This window comes from Agrilus planipennis, unplaced genomic scaffold, assembly GCF_000699045.2.
Source record: "Agrilus planipennis isolate EAB-ADULT unplaced genomic scaffold, Apla_2.0 scaffold9, whole genome shotgun sequence".
NCBI lineage: Eukaryota > Metazoa > Arthropoda > Insecta > Coleoptera > Buprestidae > Agrilus > Agrilus planipennis.
The window spans coordinates 1,059,129-1,076,613 of NW_020442467.1; the positions used below are offsets into that span (position 1 = coordinate 1,059,129).

The window sequence follows — 17,485 nt, forward strand, 5'->3', positions numbered from 1 at the left end:
CTGATGACCTTATGATGACGATGATATCAGCAAAAGATAAAATTGTAGTATTTTTGATAGATGAAATTGTCTTGTCATCATCATAAGTTCATCAATAGGTGGCCAATTTGTGATGTGATCTTGGGTGGACACTTGCACTAAAGAGCGAAAATTTCCTTACTACCTCGCGACAACTATTTACAGAGGTTGGACTTGTTCTAGAATAATTTCATTCCAGAATGTAGGTTCTAGAGAATTATAGCCTTTTTTATTATACTAACGTAATCCCGTAAATCCACTATAGGCAACCCTGACGCTTATTTGCGTACAGTGGGCTGTCCATACGTAACAGTATTTTAATAATATTTTTATTTATTTTTCTGATTATTTTTAATAACAAAGTCGTGTGAAAGTTTCAAGTGTAATTCATAAATCAAAAATCATAAGTATTATACAATGCATATAATCAAATCCTATTTGAAATTAAACCACAGTATTTTAATATGTAACGATTGGTATTACAGTTGCAAACTTGTAGGTTGTCGGTTAAACATTAACTGTCACGTTCATATTTTGAACGCATTTAAAATTGAGTGATTCGATAAAAACGTTAATTAACGATAAACGTCTTTTTGTGAATTAATTTTTAAAGTAATTAGTAGAATTGAATTTAATTGATTAGTGTTTATCGCCCGCCTTCTTCTATTATGTAAGTTTTATTGTTTTAGTTTATCAGAATAGTAATTAATAGATAAAAACAAGAATTTTTATAATAATCTTTATGATATTTTAAAATACCTACTTTATTTATTATTCGTCTATTTAATGCTGATTCTAGGTGTTATTTGTAGAATTTACACATATTTGTTCGATTAAACGTATGCAAATACAAAAAACATTTAGTTAAAAATGATGGAAGAGCAAATATCTTCAGTTTTCTCTAAACAATCAACAGGCGCACCTTCATCGTGTTTAAAACGAAATCCTTCATTAAAAAGGAGAAAAAATGTACCTGTAATTAAACAGACGAAAACAAGTATGATAAGAATGGTTAATGCAAATCCACTGCTACTTACCAGCGATATGCAAAAAGAAAATAAGAAAGAACTTACAGGCATTGGAATTCCTAAATCTTTTAGTCTTCAGAGTGCTAAAGACTTCAATAGCTATAGTGTTAATACTTTTAAAAAAACATCTATTCCTTCTTCTACTGCCTCTGTTAAACTAATGAAAAAACCAACTAGCCCTAAATGCAATACTGATACAAGAAAACGGTGTTTATTAAAGACAACTACAAAATTCAATCAGCAGGCTGATGACTTGAAAAAGAAACCCATTGAATTTGTAAAACCTGCTAAATCCACACAACTCACGAAATCAAATAACAAGACAATAATTAATAAAGTTCCTCAAAATTCAGCCAAATACAAATTGAATTATATAAAACCAAATGAACTCAAAGAGAATTTAAATGGTATTCCAGATAACAAAAGACTTCCTAAACGTAGATCACTTTCAGCTGAGCATTATGATAGACAAAATAAGAAGATTAACACTCTACAAAAAACACAGAGAAGGAGAGACAGTACAAAAAGTGACCAACAAAAAGTTACAACAAAACGAAGATCATTATCTGCTGAAAATTTTGACACTAAATTTTTAGAAACCCCTTCAAAAAATGTGTCTCATACAAAGAATAACTACATTTCTCCAATAGAAGAAGAAAGATCTCAAATAAACCGCTGTTCAAAAACTCCAAACAGTTTTAATCGTGTATTTTTCTCGACTCCTATGGCCACATTAAAAACACCAGCTACAATTAAGAAAGATATGTATTCAAGGCTGAATGAATGGCTTAAAAAACGTAACCGACCATTATATACCTACCATCATTTAAAATGTTTTGGTGTAAAACAATCAGATATAAAAGAAGTAGACGAAGAAAATAAAGAAAATATTGAGGAAGTGCTTGTAAGATCTGAAAGTTATAATGACCTAAGGATTGATCACTGTGAGAAAATTCCCCAAAATGAAACAAATCTCTTAAAAAATGTAGATTACAAAATTGTTTCGAGAGATGCTCTTAACGATTTATACAGTCTAATTAATGATGTAAGTTTATTTTTATCAAAATAAATATGAATTTTACTTAATATGCATAACATTTTAAAGGGATATTCAGAACAACAATGTATAATTTGGCTCAACCTTATTCATGAGAAATGCCCTGAAATTGAACAGTATCCAAAATATTGGGAATGTAGAGCTGCCCTAGAACAATGTAAAGGCAATCTCACAGATGCCATTGAATGTTATAAGAAAGCTGTTGTAAAAGGAGCCGATGTAAGTTTTTTTCAATTTATGTTTTTTTCTGAATTAAAAGTAACTATTTATTTAGTGAAAACAATAATATAATGAGTATTATTTATATATGACTGCAGGTGCAGGATGTAGACAGTGCTTTAGAAGACTTATTAAAAAAATTTAGTGTACTTAATATCAGTAATTCTGCTAAGGAATTGGAATACAACGATAAATTAAAGCGTGAAAAGGCATTTGTGCTTCAGCAAGCAAGAAATGCATTTAAATCTTCTGTAATACAATTTGCCATCAAAGAGAAACTCAATCGAGAACAGTAAGCATATATATGTACCTTTTCTGTACTTTTTCTAAACTAACTTATTTATTCATCCAACTTCTTTTTTCCACATAATAAATTGCTTAGTTTATATTTTAAATATTTTTTTTTATTAACTTAGGAAAGAAAATGAACAAGTTAAGCAAATAATGGTGACCCCAGTGAGACGTAGTGTTCGATTGTCTAAGTCATGTCATAATACCCCCGGTATGCGCATTTGTTCAAATTTATGTCAACTGGAACCTGAAAAAATGATTTTTCAAAATAATCCTGCTTTATCAATACGCTATAACTAATGCAAGAGTAACTTTTTTATTTTTTCGTTAAGATATTGCTCCTCCTCGTTACTCCATAATTTTTACTAGTTGTGCTTATCTATATAGCAGCAGTAATTCGTAGACTTTTTAATTTTGTAAATAATTAGTTACCATTATATATTTATTACTTTTAATAACAATATTGTGTTATGTAATTTTATAGGTGTACATTTCATATTAATCTCTGTATATACATATTCACATTGTATAGAAGTTTAAAAGGGGCAACTGCATTGTTTTATCATTATTTTATGCAAATAGGAGTGCAAGCACTACAATGACAAACAGTTATGTTTTGCTTACCTTCCATGCGTTAAATTTTCTTTTTACATGTATACAACATATAATAACTGCCTACCTAATATAATTCTTTTATTCGCAGTTTTTGATTTCTACAAAATGATTAAGAAATTTCTTATTTTGAGTGCAAAAAATTTAATAGTAATAAATAAAGAATTAAACATATCCGGAATTTAATAATTATGTACAAGTAAGGAAAAATAGACTCTATATATTTATATGGATTATTTATATTTGCTGAAATTGTCTTTTCATACATCATTTTTATGGTTTTTTACCCCGAAATAATAAGCAATCCTTACGGTCATTCTGACTCATAATCATCAAATCCAACAAAAAAAGTACTTCCTCTCGGCCAGTAATCTTGAAAATTTATTTTCTATGTAAAACTATTACGTGACAAACTTAGTATTGTGTATGTTGTTTTAGTAATACAAATTATAACTTCGATTCGATTTGGTTCGTCTGTGGTTTCCTTGAATCAGTTAGTTAAATCTCATACAGTAATATTCTAAACATAATCTTTCACTTTTCTTTTGTCTATTTCGTCCGTCTCGTTTATCTTTCCCCCACCACCTACCTATTCCTAAAAAGAGGTTGAAAAGGGGCCTTCCACCCTACCCTCTGGCTTTGCACTAAATGACTAGAGCATGGGTCGCAGAACAGCCTTCCAACAGCATTAAGTGTATTTGTGACATATTTCATTCAGAACGCAGAACGCGTATGTGCAAAGACAGACTAACATTAATACATTTATTTTTAAGAAAACGACAGTTAACCGAAGTGACACCTAGCAATATTATACTAATATGTTAATATAAAAACAATAAGAAGCAGAATTGTTAAATACAAATTAGTAAAAAAGGTTACTTTTCCTTCCAATGAGCTTAAGAATTTTTAATTTTATCATTTAAATTTAGATTGAGGCTTTTTAAAGGTCAAAAATTTTATTNCAATTATAATAGTACAACATTAATTAAAATAGGTGCTGCTTAATATTGAATACAATTAATATTTAAAATAATCAAACATTTTTTGTATAATAATATTGTTTAAATAGCACAATGTTAAAGAAGGAAATAATTCCCTAACAGACAACTGCAATAAAATTCAGCCTTATTTCGTACAATAGGCGTAAAAAAGGCAACAAAAGTGTATTTAATCTGGCCAGTTAATTAAATGGAAAAGAACATCAGGGAAATGCAAGAAACAATTATAAAATTTTCGTTATAAGTCCAGCAGCGATAGTAGCACCACCAACTCTTAACATAATTCTACCAAGTTCTTTGCAATCACTATATAGTTCGACACCGATAGGTCTGGATACTTGTATTTCAATTAGAGCGCTCGTATTTTTCGTGAGACACCTTGGGTGCTTCTTAATAACTTCGCCTGTACTTTTATTTAATTGCGCAATCAATTTACTGACAATTACTGGTTCAACCAAACTCTGATGATGTAAAACGACCTGCATAAAACAAACAAAAAGTACATTCATTAAATGTCCATATGTTTTATGTACTTACGGAATATCCTTTAGTAATGGGTACTGCGATGTTAAAAATAACTACCCTCGCTTGAAATTTCGTAGTGACATGTACAGGGTTTTGCGGGTCGCAAATTATGTTCCCTACTGACACATTTTGCATTTCTATACCAGAAAGAGTTACCTGCGCTTGGTCACCTGCATAAACGACCTGTTTCGGAGAATCGTCAGTTAACAGACCTTTTACCGAAGCAACTTCTCTGCTCGGACAAATAAGCACTTTATCACCGACTGACAAACTTCCTGTTTCAACTTTTCCAGAAACGCAGAAACCAGAACCTGTACCCTGGAGAATAAAGTTTGTCAAGTAGATAAATTCCTGACAGTGCTTGATATTCTTAATTAAAAAGTTAAACGCATTACAAAACATTGACAAATTTAAGATATCTACATAATTTTTCATTACAAAAAAAATACCTAACTTACCTTAAAAACATCATTTACGGAAAACCTAAGGGGTTTAAGAATTGGGCGTTCAGAAACTCTGAAGTTATCTATTTAAAAAATGTTTATTATAAATAAATAAAATAGGAAAACTGTAAAACCGCATTTTTGATACTTAAATGTATTTTATGAACTTACCAATGACCTCAATTAAAGTGGGTCCTTGGTACCATTCGATAAGTTCCTTTTGGGTAGGTTTAACGACTAAATTTTGACCAGTAAGGCCGCTGCACGGTACAAATGCAACGTCATTATCTTTAAATCCGGCTTGTTTTAGAAACACCTTCAATTTCTGAATAATTTCGTCAAATCGTTCCTTGGACCAGTTTACTGTATCTAATTTATTAATTGCGACGGCCAGTTGACTCACTCCCAGTGAACGCACCAGAAGAGCATGTTCCCGCGTCTGACCACCATAGTCGAAACCTGTTTCGAATTCACCCCTTGTTGCATCAACTACCAATACAGCAACGTCTGCTTGACCCGCTCCTGCTATCATGTTCGGTATGAAATCTTTGTGTCCCGGAGCATCCAGCAACGTCACCTATGACAAATACACTAAATTACATCAACCTTTGCACTTTCTTTTATTTGCTGCTTTTCAATTATTCACTTACAATTTTACTATTCGTTTCAAACTGTGACTTCCCCACATCCATTGTGATGCCTCTGTTTCGCTCTTCTCCTGTTTCATCTAGTACCCACGCATATACAAAGCTCTGTTTACCTAATTTTCTACTTTCCTGCTCATATTTATGCATAGTTTTCTGATTCACCTGCAGAAAATAGCTATTTAATTCTTATATTTCTTTTTTTATTTTAAACATCTAACCTGGCCCAGGGCACAAAGTAAATGTCCCATAAGCGTAGACTTCCCAGCATCTACATGACCAATAACAATCATATACAAATGTTCTTTCTCGCCGCTTCTGTCCTTTTTATAATTATTTAAAACGTCGTCTTTGCCATAAGATTTATGCTTAGGTTTTTCCTCATTTTCATTGGACTGAACGTTTATGGGCGTAACGCGTCCTGATCCAGGTGATTCGGAACGCGGCGTAGGACATAGTCGACTAATATCCTTCTGAGCAAGATCGAATCCTTTTGTTACGTTAACAGTTGTTTGATTCGAACTAACCACCTGGGCCTTTTGCGGATGAGGAGTTGTAATGGCTTAAAAAGACTTAATAAAACTAATTCTGACATAAACAGTTTCAGAATGGTTTTAACTATAATACATCCTGAGTAAATCTTTTTAGCAAGGGAATCTAAAGAGTTATGTATTTGTATCACTTTCGGTTAGATTTAGTATAAAAGTTATCTCAAAAACAAATACAATTATACAAACGGCTGACCGTTTCATAAAACAACGAATACGCTGCATCTTAAAATAATAAAATACGATTATCATATCGCTTTATTTTATATACTTTTGTACACTTACTAATTTATTAATAAAATGTTACTTAAGACTGTAAGAATGAAATTAATCAAACCAACACACTTAATGAAAGTTGATAACTATACGAAATGGATTTGAATTAACAGATGAAATACCCTCAACCACAACATTTTTAATAAAGCACATAAAAATGTTTGATATGTAACTAACATAAAACACTAAAATTAATAGCTGCTTTTACTTTTAAAATCATAAGTAAATATCTATGTATTTATATCAAATATGCTCTAAAAATATATCAACCCCGTTTATTCTAAAAAAATTTGTACTTTCTGTTGTTACAAAATTTACAAACAGTACTTATCACTTTCTTTTAAGATGTTTGTTCACTATATCATCAGGAGACAAAGTGTCAAATTTAAAAAACGGAATCGTCGTCTTTATATTTTCTTTTTTACTTAGTACATGCATTTTTCTTTTCCGGTATTTTCTGTATAACACTCTTCCGAAAGTGGAGGGTTTTTTGAGCAAATTACACGGTAATGATAACACATAACTGATATCTAGTGTGCAAGGAAAACTTATTTCCTCTTTTTCAGCTGAAGTTACTTCACAATCAATAAAGGGAAGATCAAAATCATCAGTGACCATATTGTTATCTTTTCTTGTCTGTTTAGACTTAAAAACTGGCTCACTGATTGTATTTCTTAGGGCTTTTGTTAAGTCAATCTTCCAAACATTATCACCTTCTTGACACAGTTTTTGAATTTTGTTTTCAATTGAACTTAATGATTTATTTTGTCTTTCAGATAAACTGATTTGAGAGACCTGATCTGCTAATTTTTTTGTACTTATTTCTTTATCATTGTCATTAATATTCCTGTTGAATTTTTTAGCATTATCTGTTTGGATTGTTTTAGAACTTAATGTATTGGAGGGAAACCTTTTATTGCTTTTATCAAACAATTTTGGAATTTGAAATTTCACGCTGCCTGAATAATTACTTAAATGTAAATTAGCCAAATCAGTTAAAGAAGTTGCCTCAGTATTATTGCTACTAGTGGTGTTTAATTGACTTGTGCTATCGGAAGTTTTAGTCATTCCATTCAACTTTGGTATAACAAAAGTCTTTGAATTTTTACTGAATACTGCATTAACATCTTACCTTACATAATCAAATTCCAAGGACAATGTGAAGTTGAATATGAAACAAGGAATTTACATTGAAATGAGATATACAAAGGGTATTCAATATGTTTAACTCACCTTTCCCTTTTTTGTCAGTTTCCTGTTTTAATTCTCCATCAGCCCTTTTCATCAATAAATCATTTATGGTTTTTTCAATATCGAAATTATTTTTTTTGAGAGACAAAACTATTTCTTTAATGGAAAATGATGAACCTAAAGTTTCTTTGACCTGATCAATGCAAGACTGTAAACGGGCTTCCTCGATGTCAGAACCAGAGCCCTACAAAAGCCTTATAGATTTCTTGCACTGTACTAATATATAAGGAAGTACTTTTGAATCAACTTCTCCTTCGTGTTCCTCGGCTATATTTGACACTGTTTGAAAAAATGCTCCTATTTTTTGTTTATTTTTTGATCCTTCTCTATCATACATAAAAGCAGCTTCACTAGGAGAAACACAGTAGTCATCTTCCACAGAATGTCCGTAAACATCATCATATCCATCGTACTCTTAAATATAAATAAAATAAAATCTTCTATTCAATATTGAACAAAACATCTGTAGGTACCTTCTGAGTAGTTCATGGATCTCACATTGCGATGTCTCGACATTTTCTTAGGAGTTTTGTCTTTAAGCACTTTTATTATTTTAAATCATTTGTTTCCTAGAATTTCTTTTCTTATTATGCATTTTTGCAATTAATAAAAACAAGACGTGAAAACAAACTGCCGTAACCTTTGACTTTGTTATTTTACTATCACCCATAGACAATATAGATTACTACCACCATAGAAAATTAGACTACACCATAGATTATATATACTAACTATCATAGTAATAGATCATAGATTACTTGTCAAAGATACGTCCTAATGGTGCTGAATAATGCTACGTGAACAATGGCCTTGTAGCATAGATACTATCCAGCATCATTATGCTATGACCACTGCTACCCTTTGTAGATCTATTATCTATGGCTATGACCATAAATTGTTATGGCCATAGATTACGTTATGGCATAGCTATGGTTATTATCATAGATAAGAAAAAAGTATGCCATGAAGATAGATAAGTACGTTCAGATCATGGATAAAGAATGACTGGAAAGAAAAATACTAGATACACAGTATACCCTTGAGCAGAATGAATACCGCGTTTGCTTAAAGATTTTAAATTACTATTTGCTTTACCTGGATTTATACGTCTTAGATCAGGAAGTTGTGATTTCAAGGATAGTTTAATAAATTATTTAATAGCGCTCACGTATTAGTAATATCAATGAAAAATTAAGTATTATATGTAATATGTAATTATTACTAATAAATAACATAAAGATAAATTCCGCTTTCCATATGAAATCAGTCTTCAAGAAAAAATGATACGTAATCAATTGGCGTCAATTAAGTTATCATACCTTCAGTAGTTTTTGAATAAATTGACATTTAATTTCCACTTACATCCGAGACAATTTTCCTTTTTTTAACTGAACCAATGGACGCATAATTACGATACTTACCTATTTAGAACTCGCAAACAATGCACAATCTACTAGTAAAGTTTAGATTAGAGGATTATTTATATCGGGCGCCAAATTCACACGACTAGCAGCTTAATCTATGATAGTATCATCATTTTCAAAATATATATAATAATAATAAAATGACACAAAAAATAATCATAGATAGACGATAATGTTAATTTATGCTATGGATAAATAGGGTGCGTTCCATGAGGCTTACATTTAGCTGAAAAGAAAAATAATAAATACACTAAAAAATTAAACATGCTAAAATGTTAAATCAAAAGGTATAATAACTAGTATGTTAAAGTAATGAGAAACGTTTTTCTCTGTTTATATCAATAAAAATATTATAGCCTGCATTCCCACCATAATTATAAAATCTTCCTAGGTCAACAAGTAACAAAGTTCAGCAAGAACAAAGGCACAGTAGAAGATTAACTTCAATGCTTTTTCTAATTTAAGGGTAAATCTATAAGAAATCGACAAGAAAAGCAAATTAAGTACGTCACTAAATAAGTAGCAGATGAAACAAAATAGAAACACACAAGAACATTGTATACGTGTACAATATGTAAAGCGTTGTTTTAAAATAAATTTATTTAAAAAGTATATGTATCAGTTTAAATAGCACATAAATTATTTATAAATTAAAATTATCACATTAATAAATGGACATACTAATTCTCACTTTTTCTCCGGGTAACAACAATAGGTTCCTCATGTTTATCTCTTGTTGCAAAATAAGCTTCACGTTCGATATCTGGAAACTTGGTGGGTAATTTTGGTGAATGTAGGTTCACCTTGGCTTTATATCTGAAACGATGAGTACAGTTATAACTAATTAATACGATAAATGATGATTTAAAAACATTATTTTACAACCACACAGATATAAACTTAGAACACATATGCTCTAAGGATAAAAAGTATTATTTTGAAGTTTCATAGTTTTATTAATGTTTTAAAATTGTAATAAAAAATACCTCAAATTATTTTTTTATTAAATTAGGAAGAAGTTGTACACTACTAGGAGGCTCGTCACGTATTTCAAAAAGGACTTCTAATTCTAGCATACGTTGGTTTATATTTTGATTTTGTTCCATGAGTTTCTCAATCTGAACTTGGGTATCATTTAACAGTGATTTTTTAGTATTTACACCCAACTGAAAATCAGTGAAAATATTTTCTTTATTGTGTGTATTATTAAAATCCTCTGCGGCTTTTTTATCAGTTTTTTTGCACTTTTTATTATCTTCTTTGGGATTTGTATCCATTTCCTTTTCTGCAGATTTCCGAACATCTCGATGTTTGATTTTGATTTTTCTTTTTATTTTATTTGTGCATTCCTGAGTTTCATTATTATTAGTCTTTGTTTCATATAGATTTTTTCCATTAGTTTTTACAACTTCTTGCATTTTATTGCTATCTTGTGAATACCTTCTTGTAATTTTAATCTGTCGAATGTGCGTTTGTACAAGAGATTTTGTTTCTTCTGATTCGCTACTTGTTTCAGATAGTTTTTGTGCTTCAACAGATTTGTCATTATTTAGTTCACTTTCTTCAAATATTTCTTTCTTAGTGTCGACATCACCATCATTGTTTTTATTTTTGTTGTCACATACTTGATGTGTATTATCTCCTTGTTCTTCTTTCGTTTTTTCACACTTTATCTCATTCTTAATTTTAACATTATCGCTCTCCTCATTAATTTCACTTGAAGTGTCAGTTTCTTCCAACATAAATTTATGAATTTTGCCAGTCCTAACCTCGTAAAATTCATTTTTGTTCAACTGATAAATTTCCATGCTTTTTTTGTTACATTTCTTCTCATCAAACGCGTTTTTATTAAAATGTTTGTCTTGACTTGAAGACACATCACCATCTCTATGCAAATATTTGCTACCAGTTTTTCTAATTCTTTTTATTTCTTTTTTCTCTTTTTCAATAAGATTTAAAACTGTTTTCCCCTTTTCAATTAAGTCTATATTTCCCCCATTTATAACACTCAAAGGTAAAGGATTACCATTTCTATCAGTTTGAAATTCATCAGATATTTCAGAGTGTCCTTTCTCCATTCTTTCATTTTCTTCTATTATTGGATGAGAATTCCTTAAACGTTTTATACTTGTCTTCAGTGAAGGTTCGTCATTAAAACTGTTCGCTAATTTAAGAAGATGTTTACTTTTCCTCAATCGGTCCTGTATTTCGTTAAGTACTTCTTCTCCCATAAACGACGGAGTTTTCTTCTCCAATATTGATTTAGTATCTTCACTAATCCCAAGGGATTCATTATTATTTGTCACGGCTACTTTTCTTTTTTTATACTTTTTAGAGGAAATATTATTTTCCTTATTCTTAAGCGACTTCTTTTTTTTACCAACACCCTCACTTGAAAACTTACTGTGAATTTCATTTGGATAACAGAAACAGGAAGAAACTGTATTAGTTTTACTAAATGTATCATTTTCGTACAAAGTTCCACATTCTTTCATTTCCTTCTTTTTCAATTCGTCACCTGCACTGACTGAATTCAATTTATTTAATGAGCTTTGGTCACCTTCGCCAAAATCTATTTTTTTGCGTGATCGTTTTTTCTTTAGATATTTGTTTTCTTTAAAAAGTTTATCGCGTTGTATTAAAAGTTCTTGATTTTCTTCAGTTAATTTGTTCAACTTCGTTACAAGGGCTTTTAGTTGAACGGTAACTTCTTCAACTTTTTTAGTTTCTTTGGATAATTTATTTTTAAGGTTGTTTATTTGTTTCTTGTATATGTTTATCATGTTCTTGCCTTCTTCTGCCTGCTGGAGTATTTCCTCAAGATATTTTTCGTTTTTCTCCTTAAGAGTTCTTATCCTTTTCTTGACGTCGTTTAAAGAGCCGTCGGATTTATTGACCTTATTAGTGACTTTTTCAAGTCGTTCGAGCGCGTTCATAATTACGCGATAAACGGCTGTATTCGCTAACATTGTGATTTTTTTACTAACGATTTAAATTCGAATGTGACACATGATAACTTTATAGATGACAGAATAAAAATAATGACGCCTGCTTTTTAGATTAGAAAAGTTTACCTCTTTATTTTGTAATGATTTATAAAAAGAATAACGAAGAGTTAGACACCTGATGGCGATTATCTCAATTAAAAAATCAGAAACTGAAATATAAAAGGTGACAAGCAAAATATTTTAGCCTTCCGTTAAGTACTACATTCTTAGTTATTGTTTTTAATAAATAAATGATACAAAGTCTTGGATAGTTTCACAACTTTGTTATTGTTGTGGAACTATCCAAGATTATTTATTGTTACTAGAATGTTATATCTTCATTATTTAATTGTTTTTAATTGCTTTACCTAATTCCTGCAATATCGACTTCGTAATCTCCTGACAGGACGTATTCATTGGTAACTTTTTGGGGCACACCATCATCATCAATGTTTTGAATGAATCCTAAACAAACCTGTAACAAACCACAAATTTGGTAAAACTTATGTTTGTTTCCTTTAAAAACAAGCATAAAAATAGTGTCATGAAAAATACCTGTTTTTGAAAAGTAAATCCATAACCAGATGTAGTACATATTCCAACACATTTTCCATTTCTGTAAAAGGGTTCTCCACCCCACGGCCACAGATCGGTTTCACTATTGTGGTCTTCCAATATTAATTGTACATAAATACGCTGTACCCCTTCTTCTCGCTGCTTTAAAAGAGCGTCTTTTCCAATAAAATCGACGTTTTTCTAAAAAGGACATCAAAATTACTAATTATTTTTAACATTAATTAGCTATAATTAGCTTACATCAAATTTTACTCTCCACATGCGTCCACATTCCAAAGGAGTTGTTCTTGTATCTAAATCCTGTCCCCAAAATGCGTAAAATTTTTCAATTCTCAGAGCTCTAGTAGCATAGTAACCTGCATGCTTCAAACCATATTTTTTTCCAAATTGCATCAGCCTTGAATAAACATGAAGTGCATACTAAAAAGAATTAAATTTTCGCTGATGGAAATATAATTGCAGGTACTTTATTTTTCAAAATTACCTCATTTGGTATGTATAAAACATATCCTAATTCACCGGTATGAGTTATGTTTAAAGTCCTTATTCCGTTAGCTAATCCAACATCTAGCAATTTATATGTAAAAAACGGAAAATTTTTGGGACTTAGGTCTGTATCAGTAAGTTCAGATAACATTGTACGAGTAAAAGGCCCAATAATACAAAGAGCAGTAAACATACTAGTCACATCTGACACAGCTACAGAAGAAGGTAAATGTTTTTGCAACCAAACTTTGCACCTTGTTTGCTGTATGGAAGGGGCTACCATCATGTAACTGAAATAAACGTTTTGGCAGTTTTTAAGAAATTCCAGTGTATCTTTTTATTCTTACTGATTATCTGACAGACGTATAAGAGAACAATCATTTTCGTAACCGCCATGATGGTTCTGCATTCCCGTATGAATTATGTTTCCTAAAGGAACATCTACATCATTAGAACATACATATTGTAAGGCGTTTACCACTTCGTTTCCTTTAGACTAAAAGTAAACAATGTACATAACGATTACTTCATAACTTTTTTTAAAAGACCTAAAGCAAATACAAAGAATACTACATAAATATATGTATTCAATAAAATGTCATACCCACAAATCAATTTTTGTAAACGAAGAATAATCGCTTATTCCAATTCTTTCTCGACAAGCTTCATATTCTGATGATACCAAGTCAAACCATGGAGGCTTCTTAAAAGTATTTGTATAAGCTGTACGATATGGAATAAACCATCCAGATTCTTCTTCTTCTGACACTGTTTTTATTACAAACAAATGCTATAGTTAGTATTAAGAAATACAATTAAAAAAACGTATTTCGCAGATCGAATCTATATTACCCTCTGTAGGTGTCCAATAATTAATAATACTAATGATGATAATAATGTTTTTTACATATTACCTTTAATATCGGGATCGAACCAATTGGGTCTTTCATAACCCATAACTTGACCAAAAACTGCCCCAAATTCTCGAAATTTTGGATAAACAGGAGATGTCCGGAGATTACGTCCGGTTTTAAACTCATGATATGGGTATATGAGACCATAATGCAATCCAACAACTTCTTTTACGCGATCTCGCAAAAATTTTCGATTATTATGTAAACCCAAAAATCTAGACACTTCTATTTCGTACATATCGAAAGAAGTATTACCATTTTTTATTAATTCAGCTGTTGCTTGACCTACTCCTCCCACTGCTNAATAACAAAGTGTTAATTTAAAAAAACGTATTTTTGTCTGTCTTATTTTATTATGGTGCCTTACATTTAATTCATTTTTAAATTCTGTATATTAATAATTAATTGCAGCACAATATGCTTAAATTGTCTACCTAAAAGTAAATTTCTAATATGCGGTGTAAAATACCGCCATCAGTTAATTAAAGAATCCCGTTAAGTCTTCTAAAAACAAGTTGGATAAATAGATTCAGAAAGTAGGTCTTTATCGTTCGTTATTTTTGTATATGAAAAATTGCTATTTCTTTTAAATAAGTAAAAGTATGTAAGCATGTAGGACAAAAAAGTATTTCATTTAATAAAATGAAAGCTAAAGGGTAATTTTATTGATACGTGATCTACATCTCTATCTACAATAAACAATTCGTAGGATGTTTGTTTGAAATCGTATTATTTATGTCATTTTCAAGATCATTTTTCAAAAACATCGATGTACCAGTGGCGGTTGATACCTATAGTAGAAGTTTAATAAGAAACCTGAGTAACCTTTTAGACCAGAAGTGTCTTTAGTTATTTATTTATTTCATGAAACAATCTCATGAAGAAGTACTTCGATTAGTTCATCATCATAAGGTCGTCAGTCATAAGACTGGTTGGACACGCACCTCCACTCTTTCATATCCTGAGCTAATCTTTGCATTTCCTTAAAACTAAAACATCCCACATCCTTATCTATTTGCGAGCAGTAATTTAATCTAGGTCTACCTGTACCCCTCCTAACTTACGGTTCTGCCTCTAATACCTCTAGACCTTCATACCTGAGAAGGTGTCCTACTAACCCTTCTCACCTATTTTTTATTGACTTCCAAAGAGTCCTCTGAATTAAATATTAGGAAAAGAAATACGAAGGTATAGTGATTATTAACAAATTTCTCAATTTAAAAAACAAGTTGTATTACCTGGTGTCATGGGATCAAGCCCAGGAATTAATTTTGTATGAAGATAATGATGTTCAACTGCATGTAAAGGAACCTTTACAGTCGGATCACTTAATTGTCCCACATCTCTTGCCCATATTCCGGCACAATTTACGAAATAATCGCACTTTATTTCTCCTAATTCAGTCATAACACCTGTTACCTTACCATTGGTTTGGTAAACTTTTGTAACTTTGCAATTTTCAATTACTTTAACCCCTACAAACATATAAAATAGTATGAAAAAGTATATAATAACACTTTGTAAGTACCATTTTTAACAGCCTCTGAAATTAATACTTTTCCAATCTTGAAACCATCAGCAACTCCATCATTGGGAATCCACAGTGCTCCCTCTATATCACTGATGTTTAAAAGTGGGCATTTTTCTTTACATTGTTTTGGAGTTAGCAGCTCACACTCTATTTTCCACAATCTATTAAAATCTTTAATTATAATAAGGAATAATTGAGAACACATAGGTATGATAGATAGATTATAAAAATATGTGTTATTAGAACTTTCATTGATTGTGCCCTCATTCTTCTAAAAACAGTCATTCTGTCTTTAGTTCTTGCTAAATTCAAGCTACCACATTGTTTCCATCCAGTTGAATGACCCTGAGCTTCCAAATCTTTATATAACTGAATGCTGGATTGGGCTAATTTCACTTGAGCTAAGGTCGGCTTAAATGCTCCAATAAGACCAGATGAATTCCAAGAGTTGTCTGTATGTCCTCTAAAAGTAACAGTTTGACTTTACTGATAGGTCAAATGCTTTTAAAAACAACTCACTTGCTTTGTTCAAGTATAACTGTATCTTTACCCCAACCCAACTTTGCCAGGTGATATGCTATAGATTCTCCCATTACTCCTCTCCCACATATTACAACCCTTGCATGTTTTGGCAGTTCTTCAGGAGTTGTAGGAGTTTCATTTGATGCAAAATAAGTACGCCTGTTAGGTTTTTGGAAAGATAATTTGAAGCGCAATACATTGCATTTAAGGAACATTTTTGAAAAGATGTGAATATTTGCTGAAATAGTGTCTTTAGTTAGTGAATATCCATTATATCTAAATATATTAAAATCTAAAAATAGTTGCACATTTAACACTTATATGTTAATGTTAAATTTTGCAGTTCATAAAAATAAGGTTATATTTAATACACAGATGTGACTTCTTATTCTTCCACGACATTGGCGCTTATTATTAATTTTACGCATTTAGCTCACACACTGATCGTGAGGTGAGTACAGAAGCATTTCGACATTCCATGATTCCATACATCCATGTCAGTGGTATTTTATTTGTTTCATTTGATTACTTAGGAGTTTAAGGTTACGGTAGGAAAAGACAACACCAACAAATTTCCAAATTTTGTTGGCATTAAAAATATTATCTTAATTTCGAAAATTTCACTTCTTTATATCATCATTGTGAAAGATTAATAATTCTTTATTTCCAGCCTTTGGAGCACCTCACTAGAACGCACCTTTATTAAAATATTATTTTTTAGGTTAACTTTCATTTTATATTATAAAAATAGTTATGTCTACTTATACATTTGCTTTAATTTCCTGCTCTTCCCTTTTTTTTTCAATTAGAAAACTTGGTATCTGTAATAACAACAGCGTTGCATAGAACGTTTGAAAATTTCAACATCTTCATCCACTTTCATGCATATAATTTAAAATGCATGCTGGAATATGTTAAAATAACAAAGTGTTAATTTAAAAAAACGTATTTTTGTCTGTCTTATTTTATTATGGTGCCTTACATTTAATTCATTTTTAAATTCTGTATATTAATAATTAATTGCAGCACAATATGCTTAAATTGTCTACCTAAAAGTAAATTTCTAATATGCGGTGTAAAATACCGCCATCAGTTAATTAAAGAATCCCGTTAAGTCTTCTAAAAACAAGTTGGA

The 17,485-nt window shown here is 30.8% G+C and overlaps 3 protein-coding genes across 4 annotated transcripts; 1 reads left to right on the forward strand and 2 right to left on the reverse strand.

Annotated features, from left to right (window-relative positions):
- The first annotated feature begins 518 nt into the window (after positions 1-518).
- LOC108736962 (cytoskeleton-associated protein 2-like) lies at positions 519-3,399 on the forward strand. Of its 2 annotated transcripts, none has more exons than XM_018469596.2 (5): positions 519-688; positions 818-2,091; positions 2,152-2,322; positions 2,421-2,614; positions 2,739-3,399. In XM_018469596.2, exons 2-5 carry the CDS (start codon positions 889-891, stop codon positions 2,911-2,913), a joined length of 1,743 nt encoding a protein of 580 aa, XP_018325098.1. In that variant the 5' UTR covers positions 519-688; positions 818-888; the 3' UTR covers positions 2,914-3,399. The 2 variants fall into 2 exon arrangements, with proteins under 2 accessions (XP_018325098.1, XP_018325087.1); XM_018469585.2 differs by having other exon boundaries at positions 831-2,091.
- Positions 3,400-4,215: 816 nt separating this feature from the next.
- LOC108737252 (HBS1-like protein) lies at positions 4,216-8,573 on the reverse strand. The gene is made up of 9 exons (XM_018469992.2): positions 8,384-8,573; positions 8,146-8,324; positions 7,893-8,094; positions 6,057-6,397; positions 5,842-6,000; positions 5,363-5,768; positions 5,207-5,274; positions 4,761-5,066; positions 4,216-4,702 (listed from the first exon to the last, which is right to left on the reverse strand). Exons 1-9 carry the CDS (start codon positions 8,424-8,426, stop codon positions 4,448-4,450), a joined length of 1,959 nt encoding a protein of 652 aa, XP_018325494.1. The 5' UTR covers positions 8,427-8,573; the 3' UTR covers positions 4,216-4,447.
- Positions 8,574-9,919: 1,346 nt separating this feature from the next.
- LOC108736921 (pyruvate dehydrogenase phosphatase regulatory subunit, mitochondrial-like) lies at positions 9,920-16,753 on the reverse strand. The gene is made up of 12 exons (XM_025981213.1): positions 16,348-16,753; positions 16,079-16,291; positions 15,826-15,989; positions 15,518-15,772; positions 14,298-14,594; positions 13,988-14,151; positions 13,731-13,879; positions 13,382-13,673; positions 13,138-13,317; positions 12,877-13,077; positions 12,690-12,796; positions 9,920-10,150 (listed from the first exon to the last, which is right to left on the reverse strand). Exons 1-12 carry the CDS (start codon positions 16,563-16,565, stop codon positions 10,015-10,017), a joined length of 2,376 nt encoding a protein of 791 aa, XP_025836998.1. The 5' UTR covers positions 16,566-16,753; the 3' UTR covers positions 9,920-10,014.
- Positions 16,754-17,485: the final 732 nt, after the last annotated feature.

Coding starts and splice junctions, on each gene's coding strand:
- LOC108736962 (XM_018469596.2), top strand. CDS start 889: ATGATGGAAGAGCAAATATCTTCAGTTTTCTCTAAACAATCAACAGGC. Junction 2,092..2,151: donor TATACAGTCTAATTAATGAT/GTAAGTTTATTT, acceptor AACATTTTAAAG/GGATATTCAGAACAACAATG. Junction 2,615..2,738: donor GAGAAACTCAATCGAGAACA/GTAAGCATATAT, acceptor TTATTAACTTAG/GAAAGAAAATGAACAAGTTA.
- LOC108737252 (XM_018469992.2), bottom strand. CDS start 8,426: ATGTCGAGACATCGCAATGTGAGATCCATGAACTACTCAGAAG. Junction 8,325..8,383: donor ATCCATGAACTACTCAGAAG/GTACCTACAGAT, acceptor TTTATATTTAAG/AGTACGATGGATATGATGAT. Junction 8,095..8,145: donor AAGGAGAAGTTGATTCAAAA/GTACTTCCTTAT, acceptor AGGCTTTTGTAG/GGCTCTGGTTCTGACATCGA.
- LOC108736921 (XM_025981213.1), bottom strand. CDS start 16,565: ATGTTCCTTAAATGCAATGTATTGCGCTTCAAATTATCTTTCCAAAAA. Junction 16,292..16,347: donor GTTATACTTGAACAAAGCAA/GTGAGTTGTTTT, acceptor TGTTACTTTTAG/AGGACATACAGACAACTCTT. Junction 15,990..16,078: donor AGAATGAGGGCACAATCAAT/GAAAGTTCTAAT, acceptor AGATTTTAATAG/ATTGTGGAAAATAGAGTGTG.